The sequence below is a fragment of the Diospyros lotus genome, chromosome 1 (genome assembly GCF_014633365.1).
Source record: "Diospyros lotus cultivar Yz01 chromosome 1, ASM1463336v1, whole genome shotgun sequence".
In the NCBI taxonomy this organism is placed as follows: domain Eukaryota; kingdom Viridiplantae; phylum Streptophyta; class Magnoliopsida; order Ericales; family Ebenaceae; genus Diospyros; species Diospyros lotus.
In genome coordinates this window covers 39,594,521-39,613,852 of record NC_068338.1, presented here as the reverse complement: position 1 = coordinate 39,613,852, position 19,332 = coordinate 39,594,521, and the positions used below count along the sequence as shown (strand labels likewise).

General features: G+C 37.9%; 3 protein-coding genes across 3 annotated transcripts in view; all 3 read left to right on the top strand.

Annotated features, from left to right (window-relative positions):
* Window positions 1–1,486, top strand: part of LOC127799092 (coatomer subunit alpha-1) — a 6,791-nt gene extending 5,305 nt beyond the window's left edge. Inside the window, exon 4 of the mRNA XM_052332825.1 lies at window positions 1–1,486. This exon is cut by the window's left edge and continues 2,035 nt beyond it. Coding sequence (XP_052188785.1) covers window positions 1–919 — 919 coding nt within the window. The 3' untranslated portion in view covers window positions 920–1,486.
* A 4,627-nt stretch (window positions 1,487–6,113) lies between these two features.
* LOC127797942 (protein SHI RELATED SEQUENCE 1-like) lies at window positions 6,114–8,278 on the top strand. The gene is made up of 2 exons (XM_052331170.1): window positions 6,114–6,918; window positions 7,397–8,278. Exons 1-2 carry the CDS (start codon window positions 6,651–6,653, stop codon window positions 7,711–7,713), a joined length of 585 nt encoding a protein of 194 aa, XP_052187130.1. The 5' UTR covers window positions 6,114–6,650; the 3' UTR covers window positions 7,714–8,278.
* A 3,662-nt stretch (window positions 8,279–11,940) lies between these two features.
* Window positions 11,941–19,254, top strand: LOC127802330 (DNA replication licensing factor MCM4). Its single transcript, XM_052338116.1, has 18 exons — window positions 11,941–12,078; window positions 12,194–12,850; window positions 12,947–13,075; window positions 13,169–13,250; window positions 14,916–15,048; window positions 15,172–15,243; window positions 15,318–15,422; window positions 15,501–15,614; window positions 15,702–15,914; window positions 16,012–16,110; window positions 16,303–16,463; window positions 16,880–16,976; window positions 17,070–17,228; window positions 17,544–17,624; window positions 17,706–17,784; window positions 18,373–18,509; window positions 18,607–18,663; window positions 18,768–19,254. Exons 1-18 carry the CDS (start codon window positions 12,042–12,044, stop codon window positions 18,840–18,842), a joined length of 2,487 nt encoding a protein of 828 aa, XP_052194076.1. The 5' UTR covers window positions 11,941–12,041; the 3' UTR covers window positions 18,843–19,254.
* The last annotated feature ends 78 nt before the right edge of the window (window positions 19,255–19,332 follow it).

Below are 19,332 nucleotides of genomic sequence, written 5' to 3'. Positions count from 1 at the left end.
AATTTGGATCCAGAGGTCGTCTCTTGCTGCTGAACATGCAGCAGCTGGTAATTTTGATACTGCAATGCGTTTGCTGAGCCGGCAATTGGGAATAAGAAACTTTGTTCCTTTGAGACCCATGTTTCTTGACCTTCATACTGGCAGTCATACCTATTTACGTGCATATTCATCTGCTCCCGTATTATCTCTGGCAGTTGAACGTGGATGGAATGAGTCTGCTAGCCCAAATGTGAGGGGACCTCCAGCACTCGTATTCAATTTCTCTCAATTGGAGGAGAAACTCAAGGCTGCTTACAAAGCGACAACAGCTGGGAAATTCACTGAGGCTCTTCGGCTGTTCCTTTCTATCCTCCATACAATTCCATTAATTGTGGTTGAGTCAAGAAGGGAGGTAGATGAAGTTAAAGAATTGATCATTATAGTGAAAGAATATGTCTTGGGTCTGCAGATGGAGCTCAAGAGGAAGGAAATGAAAGACAATCCAGTGCGTCAACAGGAACTTGCAGCTTATTTCACGCACTGCAACCTTCAAATGCCTCATCTAAGGCTTGCATTGCAAAATGCAATGACTGTTTGTTACAAGTCCAAGAACCTTAATACAGCTGCAAATTTTGCCAGGCGGCTCCTGGAGACCAATCCAACCAGTGAGAACCAAGGAAAGATGGCTCGACAAGTGCTGCAGGCTGCTGAGAAGAACTTGAAAGATGTTTCTGAGCTGAACTATGATTTCAGAAACCCATTTGTCGTTTGTGGCGCTACTTATGTACCCATTTACCGAGGACAGAAAGATGTCTCATGCCCGTATTGCAGTTCCCGGTTTGTGCCAAGCCAAGAAGGTCAACTCTGCACGGTTTGTGATCTCGCAGTCGTTGGTGCAGATGCTTCAGGTCTGCTTTGTTCTCCTTCCCAGATAAGATGATTAAGCTGCTGAACATGGAGCATTTTTACACTAATCCAGCTGTTCATTTTGACGCGTTCGTCTTTGCAGACAAAGGTAAGAAAATATTGTTCAACAACAGTTTAAAACAAAAATTTCCATGAAACTGTCTCTGGTCCCCCCCCCCCCTCTCGCTGTCATCCCGTTCTTCACCTGTTATTTAGCTATAATTATGAGTTTCAATGTAATAAACAAATTTGAGAATTTTGAGTTGGGGCTATTCTTGTTAGCTGTTCATAGGCAAGAATGGCCTAGGTTCTTTGTTAATTTGGACTTTGGTCCATAGTTAAGGAGCCATTTATGGTGGCGTATGCGAATGTTGTCTAGGAAACAGTTTGTTATTTTCTGCTGTGTTCGGTGTCTCTATTGGTCAGTACTCAGTAGTAGTAGTACTAGTAGTAGTAGTAGTGAAAAGAACCGTTACCCAATTACGGTCAGAGATTTCAGATCTTTCTTTCTTCTCTGCTATTGGATTTCCTTGTAACTACTACCGTCTATGTTGCATAGAAAATGGCCCTTGGGCATTGCCCGTGTTTCGATTGCTTTAAATTTTATGTTTTTTTGGTAAACTATGTACATTTCTTTCTGGAAGGGATATGAAACTAGCTCATTTCATATTGCCTTTGCTTTTTAAATAGTGAACTGAAGTAGCATTTGTAGGGAAAGACGATCCCCAGATTCTTGCTTATTTTCTCCCGACCTGGAATTTGAAGAGTCTCTCTCTCTCTCTCTCTCTCGCTCCCGTTTTGTTTTGACTCGGGTTTAGAATCAGAGGCCGGCTATCACACATCATTTCATGGTGGATGTAACTGTGCTGGGTTCTATTGGAACCAAATCATTTTTATTTTCTAATAGATCCATCTTTAGCACCGATAAATTCAAATATTTCTTCAACTTGAGCTAATTTAAAGACCCCAAGTTCAATCTCATGTGTTTTCTCTGTGGTCTACATCAGGTACTTCCGAGTTAATTTGCCTATGTTTTTGAATATTGGTCGCGTCTTCGTAGAAAGCAGCCTAATCAGCAATCTCCGTGCCAAATTATTTTGTGGGTAAAAACCTAATATATTTAACTACTTGTATAGTATTTTGTCTATAGATAATAATAAGGATGATCATACACAACAGATGTAATTTATAAAAATGATGCTATTTATTGTGGCTTACATGTTAAGAAAAAGTATTTATTGAAATAGTTTATAATTACTAAGATGTGAACATCATTCGCATGCTATTCTAAATTTCTAGTAGTATTTTATATAAACTACTATTTTCTTAAGTAATTTACACTTATTCCCGTAAGGATCCTTGTAGTCTCACTTAGGTTGTGTTCTCCCTCTGCTCGAGGGGCTGATGACAAGTTAAAATAGCTTCGAAGTTTTTTAGTTTTAGTTTTTAGATCTAGGATTAAGGCAAATTGGGAGGGATATTTTATATCATAGTTGGACCCAGTTCTAGGATCATATAAACCGTTTAGTAGATTATTGATTAAGGTATGGATTTATCATTCTCGTAACACTCTTGGCTCAATTTAGTAATATAGAGAGCTTCTAAAAGATCCATTGGATTTTTATTGTTAAGCTTTCATATAACTTCATTAATCTCTTTATTCTTTAAATTCAAATAATCATAAATTAAAAAACAAATAAATAAATGTGGCTGTTCCCAAATTTTTATTGCATAATTATCTAGCGTAATTTACACTCCAAACCACCAGTACAGACACACACACACACACACACACACACACACACACACACACTGTTACGCGCTTGGGTTTGTCAAGCTCTCGCTCGGCCTCTGCCACAGCGGGGTATGGTTCGTGACGCGAATAAGCTCTCAAGAGATGATTAAACTCTACTGCAACTAAGTTCTGAGGGAAAATTTTCAGCCGAAGCTTCATTCATCTTCCCTTTTTAATTACAATGAAAACCGAAAACTGAACCCACTAGTGCACAACCATCACTTCACCTAAGAAAATGGAAACATGTGAGAATGGAGCCTAGAACAATCGAAACTGTCACAACTGAATAGTAAATAAAATAATGAAATGAATCAATTCCTAAAAGTTAGCAAGGCAGTTGAAGACCACAGGCACGTAACATTTTTCGCCCGCCTTGACAACAGCCTTGCCCGCAAGGCCTTGAGGTGTAGCTTCGTCTTCTTCTTCCTCGAGTTGTTCAGGCAAAGACGCTTCCAAGCTGGAGAGATTCTTGAGGTGATTCTTGAGCAGGGAGATATGCATAACAGGATGAATTTTACTTCCTTCTAGTAGGAGCAGTTTATAGGTCACTGGTCCTATGCGTTCAATGATTTTGTAGGGGCCATCGTATTTTGCCGATAGCTTGTGCCTCCGGTTTCCCCGTCAATGAGAACTGTTGATATGGTTGTACCTTAAAGATATGCAGAGTCTCCAACCTCGAACTGTCGGTCCTTCCTGCCTTTATCAATTATCATATGTAGTTTTCATTCACTCCTTGGTCTTGGAAAGGTGTTGGTGTAGTTGGGCGAAAACCGGATCTCGTTGTCTCAGCTCCCAATCTACACTGGTGTCCTTAACCGAATCCAACTCATAAGATGTTAAAACTGGATGAGGTCGACCATAAACCATTTCAAAAGGAGTGAAGCCCGTGGATGACTGCCGACTAGTGTTGTAACAAAACTCTGCCCATGGATGAGGTCAACTTTTGTGTCTGATTTGGAAGTTGTGTGGGCTTTGAGGAATTTTGGGAAGGCGTGGTGAAATTGGAGCGCCTGCCTTCAAGGGTGCTTGGAGCCTTCCTCAGGCTTTGATTCTTAGCTTCGAAGAGACGGGCAAGACCAGCGGCTTGTGGCAGGGTTTATGGGTTTGCCGCCCGCACATCGGCTTGGATCGATTCCTTGAGCCCACTGACGAAGCAGCTAATTTGTTGCTGCTCCAATAAACTTCCAGCCGGAGCCAATAATCGGTCAAATTGAAACTGACAATCCTTCACAGAGCCAACCTGAGTTAATTTTGTAAGCTCCCCATAGACATCCTCCAAAATGGACGGGCCGTGGCGATCGTTGATGGCCTGTTTAAAATCTTCCCAAGTCAGCCATATGCGAGTTCTTCGCATTGTTTGATACCACAGGTGTACCCCGGAATCCAAGTGGAATGCAGCGAGCGCCACCTTCTTTCTGAATTTGGTGTTCGGTGGAACCCGAAGAACTGCTCTGCCCTCTCTAGCCAACTAATTGGGTCCTCACTGCCATCATACCGTGGGAAATCCAATTTGACAGTTCGAGGGACCACTGTTCCGAAATTCTGGTTGCCCTGGATTGGAGTGGGAAGGTAAGGGTGGAAAGGTGGAGTGTGAAAACTGAGATGGGGTTGGCTTGAATGCGGCGGAGGAGGGGATGGGCGTTTGCTGGCGGTGGGACAGGGGGTGGGTTTGCATTTGGATGTATAGGCCGTGTACCATCTTCTCCAATCGTAGGAACTGCTCCTGTACATGTACAAGGCCGTGATTCTTCGTTGGTTTGTTTTTCTGGATTGTGGAGAAACGCCCACGTCGGAACCTCGCTCTGATACTATCTTGTTACGCACTTGGGTTTGTCGAGCTCTCGCTCGGCTACTGCCACGACGGGGTATGGTTCTTGTCGTGAAGAAGCTCTCCAGAGAGATGATTAAACTCTACTGCAACTAAGTTATGGGGGAAAATTCTCTGCCGAAGCTTCATTCATTCATCCCTCCCCTCCCTCCTTTCTTCTTTTTTTTTTTTTTATAGATTCAGATCTTCGAATTTCGTCTGCCTAATTTTGGAAGAGATCGGCCCTCCTCCTTAATTCAGTCTCTAAATAAATTAAGTTATACACTTACGAGGAAACACGCAATTAGGCCCCATTTAAGGGAATATTTTTACCTTTATCAAGGATTGATCCTCCGTCATTTTTAAAAAAGTTTGAGAGTTTTATCACTTGCGTTATGTCATAATTGTGATAATTGTGCTATTTCATAACGCATTCATCTATTTTTTTAATTATAATAAAAATTAAAAACTAAAAACTGAACCCACTAGTGCCCAACCAGCACTTCACCCAAAAAAATGGAAACATGCGAGAATGAAGCCTAGAAGAATTGGAACTGTCACAACTGAACAGTATATAAAATAATGAAATAAATCAATTCCTAAAAGTTAGCAAGGCAGTTGCCGACCACAGGCACGTAACGAACGCGCGCGCGCGAGCACACACTACGGGTAAGAAATGAGATAATTATGGAGAAATTTGTTTTAACCATGCAGCAAGTGAAGTGATGAGAATGAAGTGAAGATTGGTGGAAGGTTCTGCTTTTGGAATGGCATGGCATGGCATCAAAATCTCTCAGGCTTTTATCCACCTCAAATGGATCAATTGGACGGAGGGTCACAAAAGGCTGCAGATCAGAGATGATGCACCCCACCCCACCCCACCGCACCCCACCAAGGATTAGGACTAATTCAATGCCACTGCTTCCTCAATATTTAGGTTCCTTCACTTAAAAAAAAAAATATTTTTCTTTAATTTCTAACTTAATTTTATAATTAAAATGTCTTAATAGTCCTTTTTAAAAATTAGATAATTAAATTCTCTATTTTTCAAATAAGAAGATTGAATTATGGTTATTATAAAGAATCAAGATCATAGATATTATAAAACAGAAGATGAGATTATTTCCACTAGATTTCTCCTCCCATATTGAGAGAATGGTTAGTATTTACTATTTTACATACAATACTCTTATTTTTATTTTTTTTTAAAGGGTTTGAACTTATGATATTTTACGTATTTTATTTTACTTTTCCTTTTTTGATGTCATATCAGTATTCAACAAAATAACTAAGGAGATTTAACAAGAATTCACAATTAAAAATAAAAAAAGTGATGATTTTATTAATAATTTACATACTCTTCTCTTGGATTATATATTTATGGGTGGCGATCGAGTGAGTTTAAAAACTGTAATAAAACATTAATTGACAATTAATTATAAAAATATCATCAAAATGATTTTGATATAATATATATATTATATATATAAAATAAAAATAGGCAAAGGGTGGTATATCCTTACACAACTCAAAACAAAAGACAAGTCATTTTCTATCTTTTCCCATCCACTATTATGCGTGCATTAATTTTGGCAGCAGGGTTTGAACGCTCGGATTCAATGTCTCTATTACGCACACTTATTACTTTCTTCGACACTTGTTCATTACTTTGAGCAACAAAGAGATTCTTGGGAGATCACTTCCCTCGGTTCCACGGCCTTTGCCTTGTTGTTTTAACTTATATATGGCATCCGTACCACACTGTCTTGTCTCATTTTCTTTCTTTCTGTTTTCCTTATCTTTTTCTATTCTCTCAGTCTCCGAGCATTAGTATTTACTGTTACTGGGCACTTGTCGTTAATCCCAGCCACTGTAGTACATGTCCGTACAGACGAATGAGACCTCCCCCCTTCCTTCAAAAAAGAAGCTCCCAAAAAGCAACAAGGGAGAGGAAGAAAATCAAGATATATATATATGCGTGTGTGTTTGTGTGTGTGTGTGGAGAAAGCAACTTAATTAGGGGGGCATTATTATTAATTAATTCCCAATTCCTAGGGATCATATATAGAGATGAGCCCATGTTCTGAAAATCGTCTCCTGTGAAATGATCATCAGTACGTACTGGCCGGAGAGAAGAAGAAAGAGAAGAAGAAGGAGAGGAGGATGATGATGATGAGAGGAGGAGGAGGATCAAGTAGCAGCAGCAGCAGCAGGTGCCAAGACTGTGGAAACCAGGCCAAGAAGGACTGTTTGTACATGAGGTGCAGGACTTGCTGCAAGAACCGAGGGTTTCAGTGCCAAACCCACGTCAAGAGCACTTGGATCCCTGTTTCCAAACGCCATTCCAGGTTCAATCAACACTTGCCCATGACTACTACTGTTCATCCACAGCCAAACCCTAAAAGATTCAGAGACCACAACCCCTCCTCAGGTAACCTTTTCCTGTTCATCTATCTACATCGTCAGAAAGAGATAGAGATATATAGATAGGAAGGGGAAAGAGATGATATATATATATATATTTATATAAATATATTCTTTTAATTCGGTGATAAAATATAATAGTGATGTTGTCTACTATTAGGGTCCAAATTTTTATCTTTTTAGAGCAAATTTACATATAAATTTTTATACACAGTACATGCGGATGGTTATTGACTTATTTCTCATATCCCGTGACTTAATTTAGTTAGTTAATGCACACTTGAAACATACACAGTGGCTGCAAGTTATCTTTGAGTGCAAGAACTGGACATCTGCAATAAGCCTAAACCCTAGCAACTTCCTTCTTTTTCTGCACCGTTTTAATTATCTACTGATGATTTGGGAAATACATAAACCAAAGATAACTATATACTTACCCCTTTCTCATTTCGACTTCAGCTTAATTTGATGGTTTGATTTTTCAGAGCTGGGAGAGGTAGATTTCCCGGCGGAATTGCATTTTCCAGCGACATTCAAGTGTGTGCGAGTGAGCTCAGTGGACAACTCGGTGGACCAATTTGCATATCAGGCAGCAGTGAACATTGGAGGCCATATTTTCAAGGGAATTCTCTATGACCAAGGCCCTGAAAGCAGCAGTACTAATTCAGCTGGGGAAAGCTCATCGGCTGGTGCCCTATTAGGTCAAAATCAACCCAATCTCATCGCCTGTACAGCCTCGCCGCCTTCTCATCCAACTACATTCTTGCCTGGTATGCAGTATTTCCCCTACCCAAAATCTTGAAAGCCGTTCTCTCTCTCTCTCTCTCTCTCAACATTTTTTTTTTTTTTGAATTTATGATATCATTGAGCTAGAAAGAAAGAGAAAATAGAATGAGAGAGGGAGAGAGAGGGGGGGAGTGGTAGGGGAGAGAGAGACATATCTGTTGTATTTTTCCCAATTCCAACGAAGAATTTAGATGATATATCTTCTGTATCTGGTCGGTGTTTTTAAAAATGTTTTGCATATGGGGCTTGCAGTTTGTCTTGTCTTTAATTAATTATTTTACTATATTGTTTCCGTGTTGAAATTGGCTTGCTCTTGCTGGTTCCTGGCGTTCATATATTTTATCAACTTCAAAGCTGCTTTTATCCCGGTTATCCGTTTCTTTGCCGGCCTGGAGAGATAGCGTGTTGCAATCTCCATCTCAGTGACTGAATGAATGGCCGATTTCATGATTATGTATTTTTCTTCCTTCTGGCTGTATATTGTAATTACTTCATGCATGGCCATTCAAATTCTACCCCCCCCTCTCTCTCTCTCTGTGAGACAGACACACTCACGCGTGTACAATTATGACATCAAATGCAAATAGAATATAAGGAGATTGAGAACTTTAATCAGTAGAGTAGGCTTCTGTCTGTTTTTTTCCAGTGAATGAAAGCACTGAAGATTGAACTGTCTTTTTTTCTTGCATATTTTTTTGTAGATCTTTCTTTTTAAAAATACCATTAAAATGGTGCAATAGTAGTATTTTTATTGTTATAAATTATTGTTTTATTGAGTTTCTTCAACATATATATATATATATATGAACATTAACAGATTATATTTTTATATGAAGTTTCAGTTTATATATCATTAATATATATCTATTGTTTGTCTTCTATACTTATACATATATATAATGTTTCCCTTCCATATATGCACATATTCCTCATCTTCAACAAGGTAGCAATAGTACTATTATATAATTAGTAGCCTCCCTGCCCATTTTAATTAATGCATAAAGTTCTTCCTTTAGCTATCTTTCTGTGATTATACATTGGAATAAATTTAATGAACTACTTGTCGAAGCCAAAACAATATATTGAATTGAAGGGGAATCGCTATATATATATATATAATATATGATAATCATCATGATCATGAAAAGAAGAAAGCTATAAGCCCTAGCTAGCTAGCTAGTAGCTTCTCTACATGAATATATTTTTATTTACAGTTTGGAGCAAAAAAGATTGATTTGGTGGGCATCTCTTTTGATGTTGCACCCAAGCGGAAAGCAAGTCACAACCCTTTAAGTTTAATGTTAAATTTATGCTAAAGGGGAAGGAAAAAAGATTAATACTCATCAATCACACACTACTGCCATGGAATATATCCTTCGTACTTGAGATAAAAGAAACAATGCCATTCATATATATGCAGTATACAGTGGTTCTACTTGTCTACATACATATATATAAGAAATCCTCCCACAGTGCACTCTCACTCACGCCTAGATTCTGTATGACTTTCCCATTTGGTTATTTTGATAACTACCTTTTCCCAGCAGGGAGAGACAAACTTTTGCAGGAAGGGATCCAAGAATATATATATACACACACATATATAAATATATTTCTAGTGGGAATATAGATCACATGAGATATTTATGTATATATATATAATGTAATTAATCAAGAAAAATGTTATAGCATTTCATCTTTGATCTTTGTAAAACATCTATGATGGAATTTGTTAATTAATTGTCAGTTTCTTTAGATATAGTATTAGATTCAATGCATAGATCTTTATTTGTTGGACCACTTGTCATTAATGGATCAGAAAAACATATATTATGAAGTACATATATATATATATATATGGAGATACAAAGACATATGTAATATATTAGGATTTTAATTTCCAAAGATTAAATACTGGAAGAGATTGATGATTGTTTCTTTTGTCATACATACATGATACATATATATATATATATATGAATAGCAAGTTCTGCATGCATGCCAGTACTGTAAGTCAAATGTTTGGAGATATATATTGTAGTCAAGAAATGATGATCAGGAGAACAAACTTAACGCCTCTCTGCATTTTGGACTTCCTAGATGAGGTCCCCAGTTTTGTTTGTTTTTTTTTTTTGGGGGGGGGGGGGGAGGACTGGGAATTTTATTACTTCAATCAAATATCAACTGCATCATCAGAATCAGCCCGTATAATTAGTACTTCACTAGGCAGTACAAATTAACACCTGGCCTGATATAGAAGGGAAAGAACTTAATTTTAGCTAATAATAATAAGTGAGCAAGGCTTTTAGCTTTTCTGTGAATCAACTGCAATGACCAACATTCTTCGTGCAATTTCCATATTTAGTTTTCGTCCACCATGGTGTATTTCTTCACTTTGGTTGTATCTTTCCTCAATTAATGTGACAATTATTTTCGGGAAACCAAATAAAAATGTATAAATACTTCATTTTGTTGAGTTTTGATAATAATTTTTTTATGTAATTATATATTATTTTAATATTTAATCTCTCTCTCTCTATATATTTATATTCTCTTACATCGGATTTGAGTTGTTATTTTGATTTTTTTTATTGGAATTAAATTTATAGTCTTATCTTGGGATGACGTCCCCTTGAGGACGCCCCGCCACCGCACTCCTTTAGTGACAAAGAGATAAGGCCCGGTATTATTCACCAGCAATTGCTTTGCAGAAGAATTCAAATTTGAAGGTCAGGCTAACCCACCTCCCTCAATGTGACACTACTGAGACCACCATGTGGGATAAATTTATAGTCTTATCTTGCTAGCGAAGGAAGTGTGCCAAAGTGATCCGTTCATCCTTCGTGGAGTGAAAGCAATGAATATTTTGTGGTATTATTATAACTAAATCTAATTAAAATTTAAAATTTTATATAGAATCACATTAATTAATAATGGAATTAAATTTACCATCTTCTTAATTAGTTCATGTTCTTGGGATCAGATTGCTTAAGCTGTGATGAATGCCTCAAATTAAAGAAGGGTAGGGGCCCCCTGTTTTTTTACTGATGAAGAGTTGTTTACTGTAAAATACAAATTATAGTAGATATATTAATCCACGAGCAGCAGCAGCTAGCAGCTTCTCTTTCTAAAGGACTGCAATTAATATTATATTAATGGAAGCACATGGCACGTAATATTATATATTAGGCTTGAAGCATGCAATTTTTGCCCCCACTGAGCCGCCATTGTGTTTCTTCTTTTACAGATAAAGATAATCTGTGTTACGAGTTGATAGAAAAGTGCTTTTAAGATATATATATATATTTATTTATATAATAATAAAATGATGAAAACATTTTATTTTCTTTAACCATCATTTGTATTCATATTAATTATTTATTGCATATCCTTTGCTCCATTATTTGAACCGTTTGAATCATCTGAATTTTATAAATTTTTTTATGGTATTTAAAGACATTGATTATTTATATAATATAAATAATACAAATAGAAATAGTATTTTTTATACCACATAAATAATAATAATAATAATAAATAGTACAAAAGTATACTATATATATATATATATATACTCTTTATAACAAAATAGTACGAAAGATTAAAAGAAGAAAAGAAAAGCATGCAGCAGCTGTTTGATCTGACAAAAGAGAAGTACGTACGATTGCCTAATGAAGATAAGCCCACAAGCAAGCAAGCAAGCAGCGGCAGGAGCCAGTCCCAGAGGAATAGCATCTTCTTCCACCTGCACCTGCACCTGCACCTGCTTTCATCCTCTTCAAATTAATTAATTAAATATATGCAGAGGCAATTTGAGCGAGAAACGTCACGGAAACAGGAAACTAATTGAAGAATGCTACTTTTGTGTGTATTCTTGTCAACTTAAACAACATGAGACCAGACGAGGCGAGACGAGATAATTATATTTTATATCATGTTTATAATATTAATAAAGACAATTATTATTATACTAATTATGTAGGGGGGATTTGATTTCCCAATTTGATGTTGGTAATTTGGAATTTAGAAGTTCATTGATTGTATTTTATGGAGTGATTGATTCATTTTAAATGGACTTTATATTTATAAAAAATTTCTGGAAAAAAAAGGAAAGTAAACTTATTTATAAAAATGTGTGTATATATATATATATATTATTGGGCTCCAAGCCCGACATTCTGGGCCTTTTTGGGCTTCAAAGTTTCAGCCCATTGGACGGCAAGTCTGGCGGGAAACAACAATCGTTTCCCGCTAAATCTACCCTTCACTTTATTTCGCCCAAATCCTACAGTCACACTTCGTTTTCCCGCCATTTCTCTCTAATCTCTCTCTCTCTCTCTAGCCATGGCGTCCGATTCTTCTCCGGCCGACGTCCAATTCGGTAAGGATCTTTCTCTTCTGCGACAATTTATGCTTTTATTTTTTGCGTGCGTGTGTATATATCGCATATATGAAAACCTAATTAACCCCAACGTTCGTGATTTGTTGGATTATAGGACCGTCTTCTCCCGATGATTCGATCTCGAGCCCAATCGGAAACACTTTCTCTTCGCCCGGCAACCCCGCCGGTCGGAGGCGAGGCCGCCGGTCGTCTGCCTCGGACGCCACCCCGACTCCGCCCCCCCGCTCCCGGTTCACCACCCCCGACGCAACTCCAACCCCCTCCAGCTCCCACCGTAGAGGCGGTGGCAGAAGAAATTCGATGTCCACCCCTCCCGTCGCGGCCACCCCGTCCTATACCGATGAAGCGCCGCCCTCGTCCGAGGGCGGAGAAGGAGAGGACGCCGACGACGCTCCGCCGATGTTTGTTTGGGGAACGAACATTAGTGTTCAGGATGTCAATGCCGCGATTTTGCGGTTTCTGAGGCATTTTCGCGAACACCCCGAGGACGACGAGGGAAAGTACATGAAGGCCGTTCACCATGTGATTGAAATTGAGGGAGACTCGCTAGAGGTTGATGCCCATGATGTCTTTGATTATGATACTGATTTGTACACAAAAATGGTTAGGTACCCGCTTGAAGTTCTTGCAATTTTTGATATTGTGCTGATGGATATGGTTGGTCGAATCAACCCAATGTTTGAGAAGCACATTCAAGCTCGGATTTTCAATCTCAAGACCTCTACGACCATGAGAAATCTCAACCCATCTGGTAATTACTCGTTGATGTTATGTAGGTCTGTTGTTCCTCTTTAATCTATAGTTCTAGGATTTCAGTCTGTCTGATTAATTGGGGTTGTTTTGGTAGATATTGAGAAGATGGTCTCGTTGAAAGGAATGATTATTCGGTCTAGTTCGATTATACCAGAAATCAGAGAAGCAATATTTAGATGCCTTGTATGTGGATACTATTCTGACCCAATTGTTGTAGATCGAGGTAATTGACATTCTGTGTTATGCATTAATTGTGTCCATATATCACGTTGTAGATAAACGACTATTGATTTTTTATTCAACTGTGTCATGCTAGGGCGAATTAATGAGCCTACTTTGTGCGGGAAGGAAGAATGCCTTGCCAAGAATTCTATGACACTGGTTCACAACCGATGCAGGTAATAAACTTATTGACAACTGATGTGGGAATATTGGGATTTCAATATCATGGAGATTGACTCAATTTTTGCCCTACATGTTTCTATTCGTAATCATATTTTTCAGCACCTACAAGGCTTACGAAGAAAATCATAATGTAACTATTTGACCAGATTATTACTAATATTGCTGTTATTATCTTAGTATTTTGAGCTGGATTCCATTTTACTTTTAGATCCTGTTTTTGAGCTACTTAGCCTAGCTAATGATCTCATTTCGGATTTCAAATAACCAAGTCTGAACAAATTAGAATCATTAGTAGAGTTCTAATTTTTATGCTTTGAAGAACTCTCTATTTGAAGGGAAATAACAGATTATTACTAATTTGTTGTCATTGTTTTAATATTTTACTCTGGATTCCATTTTACTTCCAAAACCCAGTTTTGGGGTGGTTATTCAGCTAAGCTAGTGATTTCGGTTGTAATTTCAAATACCCAAGTCTTAACAAATTAGAATCATTACTAGAGTGTTAATTTTTTGCTTTCAGGAACTCTATTGAGGGCAATCTTTCTTTTCTCTTTCTCTTCTTGGAAAACCATAAATGCATGCATGGTTGTTATGCCCTCAACAAGAGCTTCTTGGTGTTTGAATGGGCTTTGAACTCAGTGTCTTTTTGGTATTGATGTGAAAATATTTGCTCATTTGACAGTGCTTTTGCAAGGATGATTTTGATTGATCAAAAATAATTTTATTTTATACTTCTGCTTCACCACTGTGGAAACTCCAAACTCCTTCAGAGCAAAAAAAATGACATTAGCTGTCATGTAAAAGCATTTTTTACTATTAGCCAGGCAGCACAAAAAGTACAAAAAACTGCTTTTATCTAATCAAAAGCCTTTTTTTTTAATCAACCCACAGCATGGCTAAACAGGCAATCAGATTGACCTCTTCCCTTATCTGTCAAAATCTGGCAACACAACTCAGTCCACTGTTCGCTGTATCTGGGTTGCCAAATCACCACTGGGTCTTTTCTTGTTTGCTGGGCATAAGTTAAAATTTAACTACTCATATCTGGGGTTTTAAACAGATTCTATAAAAAACTATGGCCTTAATGTTCTTTCAGCAGCCTATTTGAGTTGGCAGATGCTTGAATTCCTATTGACTGTCTGATTCTCCAGCTTCTGGCATGGAAAGTCTATTTATTTGAACTCCAGTCCCTGTCTTCTTGACCATATAGGCTATTCTTTTGGGCTCCTTAAATGGTCATTAGGTTACTGCTTTTGGGATTTGGCACCTTACACTTCCGTAAGAATTCATGCTTAATTTATTATTTTTACCAAATGCTGGCGTGTGTATTAAAGGGTAGTTGAGACTGTTTATATAAAGTTTCATATAAGGCTGATATTGAAGAGTAACTCTAGACAAACTGTCATGGAAGAATATGTTTGTAGACCCAGAATTTCAGAAAGACCAAAGCAAAATTCAGTGTACTTCACTAAGGGCTCTTAACAAGGTGCACCTGTCGACTGGAAGTGAAATTGTTATTAGATAATTCGACTCCTTACATGTTTATTATTATTTTTTGTTCCTATAATCTTCTCAGTTGGCAGACATGCTTCCCATAGAATAAATGGAAATTTGGGTTAATAGCTGATGTGTATTAATTGGTCCACATCCCAAAATAGGTTTGCTGACAAGCAGATTGTGAAATTACAAGAGACACCAGATGAGATCCCCGAGGCTGGGACACCACACACAGTAAGCTTGTTGATGCATGACAAACTGGTAGATGCTGGGAAGCCTGGTGACAGAGTTGAGGTGAGGCCATATGTCACCATCCTATTACCCATGCAAGATGTACTTCATTTTTATTGTGATATAATACATATTTTTTCCTTTTGCCTCTTCTTCTGTGGAATAATGTGTTTGTTTCTTTGTTAGGTCACTGGAATTTACAGGGCCATGAGTGTTAGAATTGGGCCAACACACAGAACTGTGAAATCTTTATTCAAGGCATGCATTTCTTCCTCGGTCTCTCTGAAGCTATCAATGCTTTTATGGTCTAATTTAATCTTTTCTTGTTCCAGACTTACATAGACTGTCTTCATCTAAAAAAGACTGACAAGTCAAGAATGCAAACAGAGGATGCTATGGAAATTGAGAATGGCTCAGGTAGAATTGAAGAAGACAAGGTATATTAATTTCTTTTTTTTCTGCAATAATTATTTGCTTGTATTCAACTTCATTCACTTGTTTATTCACCATTGCAGGTGGAGAAACTGAAAGAACTATCAAGGCAGCCTGATATATATGAGAGATTAGTAAGATCTTTGGCACCAAACATATGGGAGCTTGAGGATGTCAAAAAGGGCCTTCTATGTCAGGTATTCTAGTTGCTTGATTTAGTAGTGGCCTCGTTTTAAATTTTACCAGCTGTGCTGATATTAAATTTGAAGTGACCTTCAATATAGCTTTTTGGTGGGAATGCACTCAAGTTGGCATCTGGGGCTAGCTTCCGTGGTGACATCAACATTCTTCTTGTTGGTGATCCTGGAACCAGTAAATCTCAGCTGCTTCAGTACATACACAAACTATCTCCTCGTGGTATTTACACCAGTGGAAGGGGAAGCTCTGCTGTTGGTTTGACTGCTTATGTTACTAAAGATCCTGAGACTGGGGAAACTGTGTGATACTATTATTACATGATCTTTGTATTTCTTATCCACCAGAATATTACATAACATAGGAAAACTGACTCCCTATTTGTGGGATATTTTCTAGGTATTGGAGAGTGGAGCCTTGGTTTTGAGTGATAGAGGTATCTGCTGTATTGATGAATTTGACAAAATGTCTGACAGTGCAAGAAGCATGTTGCACGAGGTTAATTATTTTCCTTTTCAAAATTAGTTTGAAGTGGGGTCATTTTGCATCTACTTAGATGAGGCATAATGTATCATTGATCACAAAGGGTTGCAAACAACATGCAAAGTTTTGTTGAAATGTCTTTCTATAACAAATTAGCATGCCATTCTGCATCTCTGTTGCTGGTCTAATAATAAGTCATATTTTCAGGTGATGGAACAACAAACTGTTTCAATTGCTAAAGCAGGGATAATTGCTTCCCTTAATGCCAGAACATCAGTATTGGCTTGTGCAAATCCAAGTGGTTCACGATACAATCCCCGCTTGTCAGTTATTGACAACATACACTTACCTCCTACCTTGCTGTCCAGGTAAAAGAATGCATTTTGTACTATTTATGGTATAGTTTCTGTATCACCCATATTAGCATGATGTTAGAATTGAACTTGACAATCAAAAGAAAGGCGTTGCAATCTTCTATCCTACCTAACCTATATGCTGCATTGACAGGAGCATGCTCACAATAGAGTAGTTATACACATGCACAGATGTTGATATAGCAAACCAGCAATATAGGCTGGTATGATTATCTTATGTTTTGAACTGCAGGGATATCCCTTCTCTAGTTGTAACATACTATTGATGCCACCAGCATCTGTGCCACTATACCTTGTTAGATGAAGTTCTAATTGTAGATAATGAACTAGTGATGCCCATTTGTGTTTGGTGGATGATGCAACATGTTAGAATGAACACTAGGGATTCTGACAGGCTGATGCCTTTTCAGGTTTGATTTAATTTACTTAATTCTTGACAAGGCCGATGAGCAGACAGACAGGCGCCTAGCTAAGCATATTGTTGCATTACACTTTGAGAATCCTGAGGTCCGAAAAAATATTTGCTTTTTCTCTTCTGACCAAGTAAAATCTATGGACTTCTGTTGTTAAAACCCCAAGTTTTCATGCCCATACTTGCAGAATACACAGAATCATGTCTTGGACCTTCAGACACTAACTGCATATGTGAGCTATGCAAGAAAAAATATACATCCACAGTTATCTGATGAAGCTGCAGAAGAGTTGACAAGAGGATATGTAGAGATGAGAAGAGGAAACTTCCCAGGTCGTAGCAAGAAGGTATAAAGGCCCTATAGTATTTCTTCCAGTTGTCTATCTCTAGTAGTGGCAATGCCCACTATATTTGGAGGAAACCAGAATGTGATCCAGCTTTTCTTGAACTAAACAATTCCAATGTCCAGCATCATAAAATGCAGTTGGCTCTCAAATGATGTCTAGCCTTTGACCTTTTCCATGATCATATAATCCTAGTTAGTTTTGGTTATTTCCCTTTATCTATTATTTTGATAATGATAGGTTTCTCAAATATAACCCTGCTCCGCACTTCTTGACCTTGCATTGGCTTTATCTCAATTGTTCTGATTATATCAACAGGTCATAACAGCAACACCTCGGCAAATTGAGAGTCTGATACGCCTCAGTGAAGCCCTGGCTAGGATTCGCTTCTCAGAATTGGTTGGTGAAGAGTGTTGTCCTAGCATTATAGAATGATTATCATGGTTGCACTTGTTTAATCTTGTCCTTTTACATGCACAGGTGGAGAAGAGAGATGTAATGGAGGCTTTTCGTCTTCTGAGAGTTGCATTGCAACAGTCTGCAACAGATCACACCACTGGTAAATGTTTAACTGCTCCACTTTGCAATTTATATTCTTCGGCTTTGGCCCTTCAGTTGCCTACTAATTTTTTCATGGAAAGTACTAGCTGAGTTGCAATCCAAGTTTTTTCTGTATACGCAACAGGTCTTTTGCATATTGCCTGAAAGAGCACACAAATATTTTTTTTTCCGGTTCTTTTTAACAGAAAATATTGTTCTTGGCTGATTTCTTATTTGAAGTCTTTGATAAGAGTCAAGTTATGACAGGAGTTCATCATACAGCGGGCTTTTTACAAATTTATCTGCAATAGTTGTTACTTACTTCCCCCTAACTGAAGAACGTCAAACTTGTTTTTTGTTCCTTGAGCGGTTTCTCATATTCTTATTTTCTGCTCTTTTATGGGCATATAGCTTGATACACGTGCTTGGCATTTTATTTCCTAGTTCAATGAGAAATATGTATTCTTCAGTTAATTTTAATGCTGCTCTCTTTTAGCAGTTTGCACTCTACCTCTTCGTTCTGTAGTGCCATTGCCCATGCCATGCCGAGTTGTTTCTAACTACTTGCCAAGAAACTGGATCTTACAGTTGAGGCTTTTTTGAGCAGGAACCATTGATATGGATCTCATTATGACCGGGGTCTCTGCAAGTGAAAGGGCAAGAAGAGAAAATCTGTTATCATCCACTCGTGACCTAATTATGGAGAAGTTGCGGATTGGAGGACCATCTGCGCGATTGTTGGAGGTGCCCACCCAATCTATAAAGATTAAGATCCAACCATTTTAGTTCTGTAATATACAGCTCCAACCAAAACTTATTTTTTTCAATGACTATGCTGCAGTTGTTGGAAGACTTAAAGAAGCAGCAAGGTTCCACTGCTGAAGTCCACCTTAATGATGTTAGTACTTTTCCTTCTTTCATATCTTTCACCTTGCTTGCTTTCAGCTGCAGCTTGTGCTTGTGCTGATCGTTTTGATATATATGTATATATGTTTCTATCAGCTCCGAAATGCACTTGCTACTCTTGCGAGCGAGGGACTTGTATCGGTTCACGGTGACAGTGTTAAAAGAATATGATGATGATGATGATGATGAAGACAGCATACAACCTCAGTGATCTTATTCCAACAATTGACCATCTGGTAACAGGTTAACTAGATGAAATCCCCAGCTTGAAGGACGAGTTTTATTTTATTTATTTTGAAATTTTGTTGATCTGATGTCAGAATTAGGGCCACCTTGTAAATTTGTTATTGTTTGCTGTGACCTAACGGTAGCTAAATACTAGATTCATGTACTTGTTATTCCCTTGCAAATGAGAGGAGACGACTGACACTGGCACTTCTATGAGAAACAATGCAGAGATGCTTAAAACACCTGAATGCTCCTGAAGTTTGTAGTGGCAAAAATCTCTTGGCCAGTCTCAAGCCATGAACATGATACAGAAGCAGTTCCATGCAAGGCATTGGAAATGAAGGTACAAGGACATTTGTTACTTTATTTTTTGTGTGGAGATGCTATGCCCATTTAGCAACAAGATAATTGGATTCTTCACCTCATCAATTCC

Bases quoted from the DNA above. Each gene is read 5' to 3' on its own strand.
- LOC127802330 (XM_052338116.1), top strand. From the start codon at position 12,042: ATGGCGTCCGATTCTTCTCCGGCCGACGTCCAATTCG. The intron at 13,076-13,168 runs GTAATTGACATT...GTGTCATGCTAG, and splicing joins CCCAATTGTTGTAGATCGAG to GGCGAATTAATGAGCCTACT. The intron at 15,244-15,317 runs GCATGCATTTCT...TTCTTGTTCCAG, and splicing joins CTGTGAAATCTTTATTCAAG to ACTTACATAGACTGTCTTCA.
- LOC127797942 (XM_052331170.1), top strand. From the start codon at position 6,651: ATGATGATGATGAGAGGAGGAGGAGGATCAAGTAGCAGCAGCAGCAGC. The intron at 6,919-7,396 runs GTAACCTTTTCC...TTGATTTTTCAG, and splicing joins AGACCACAACCCCTCCTCAG to AGCTGGGAGAGGTAGATTTC.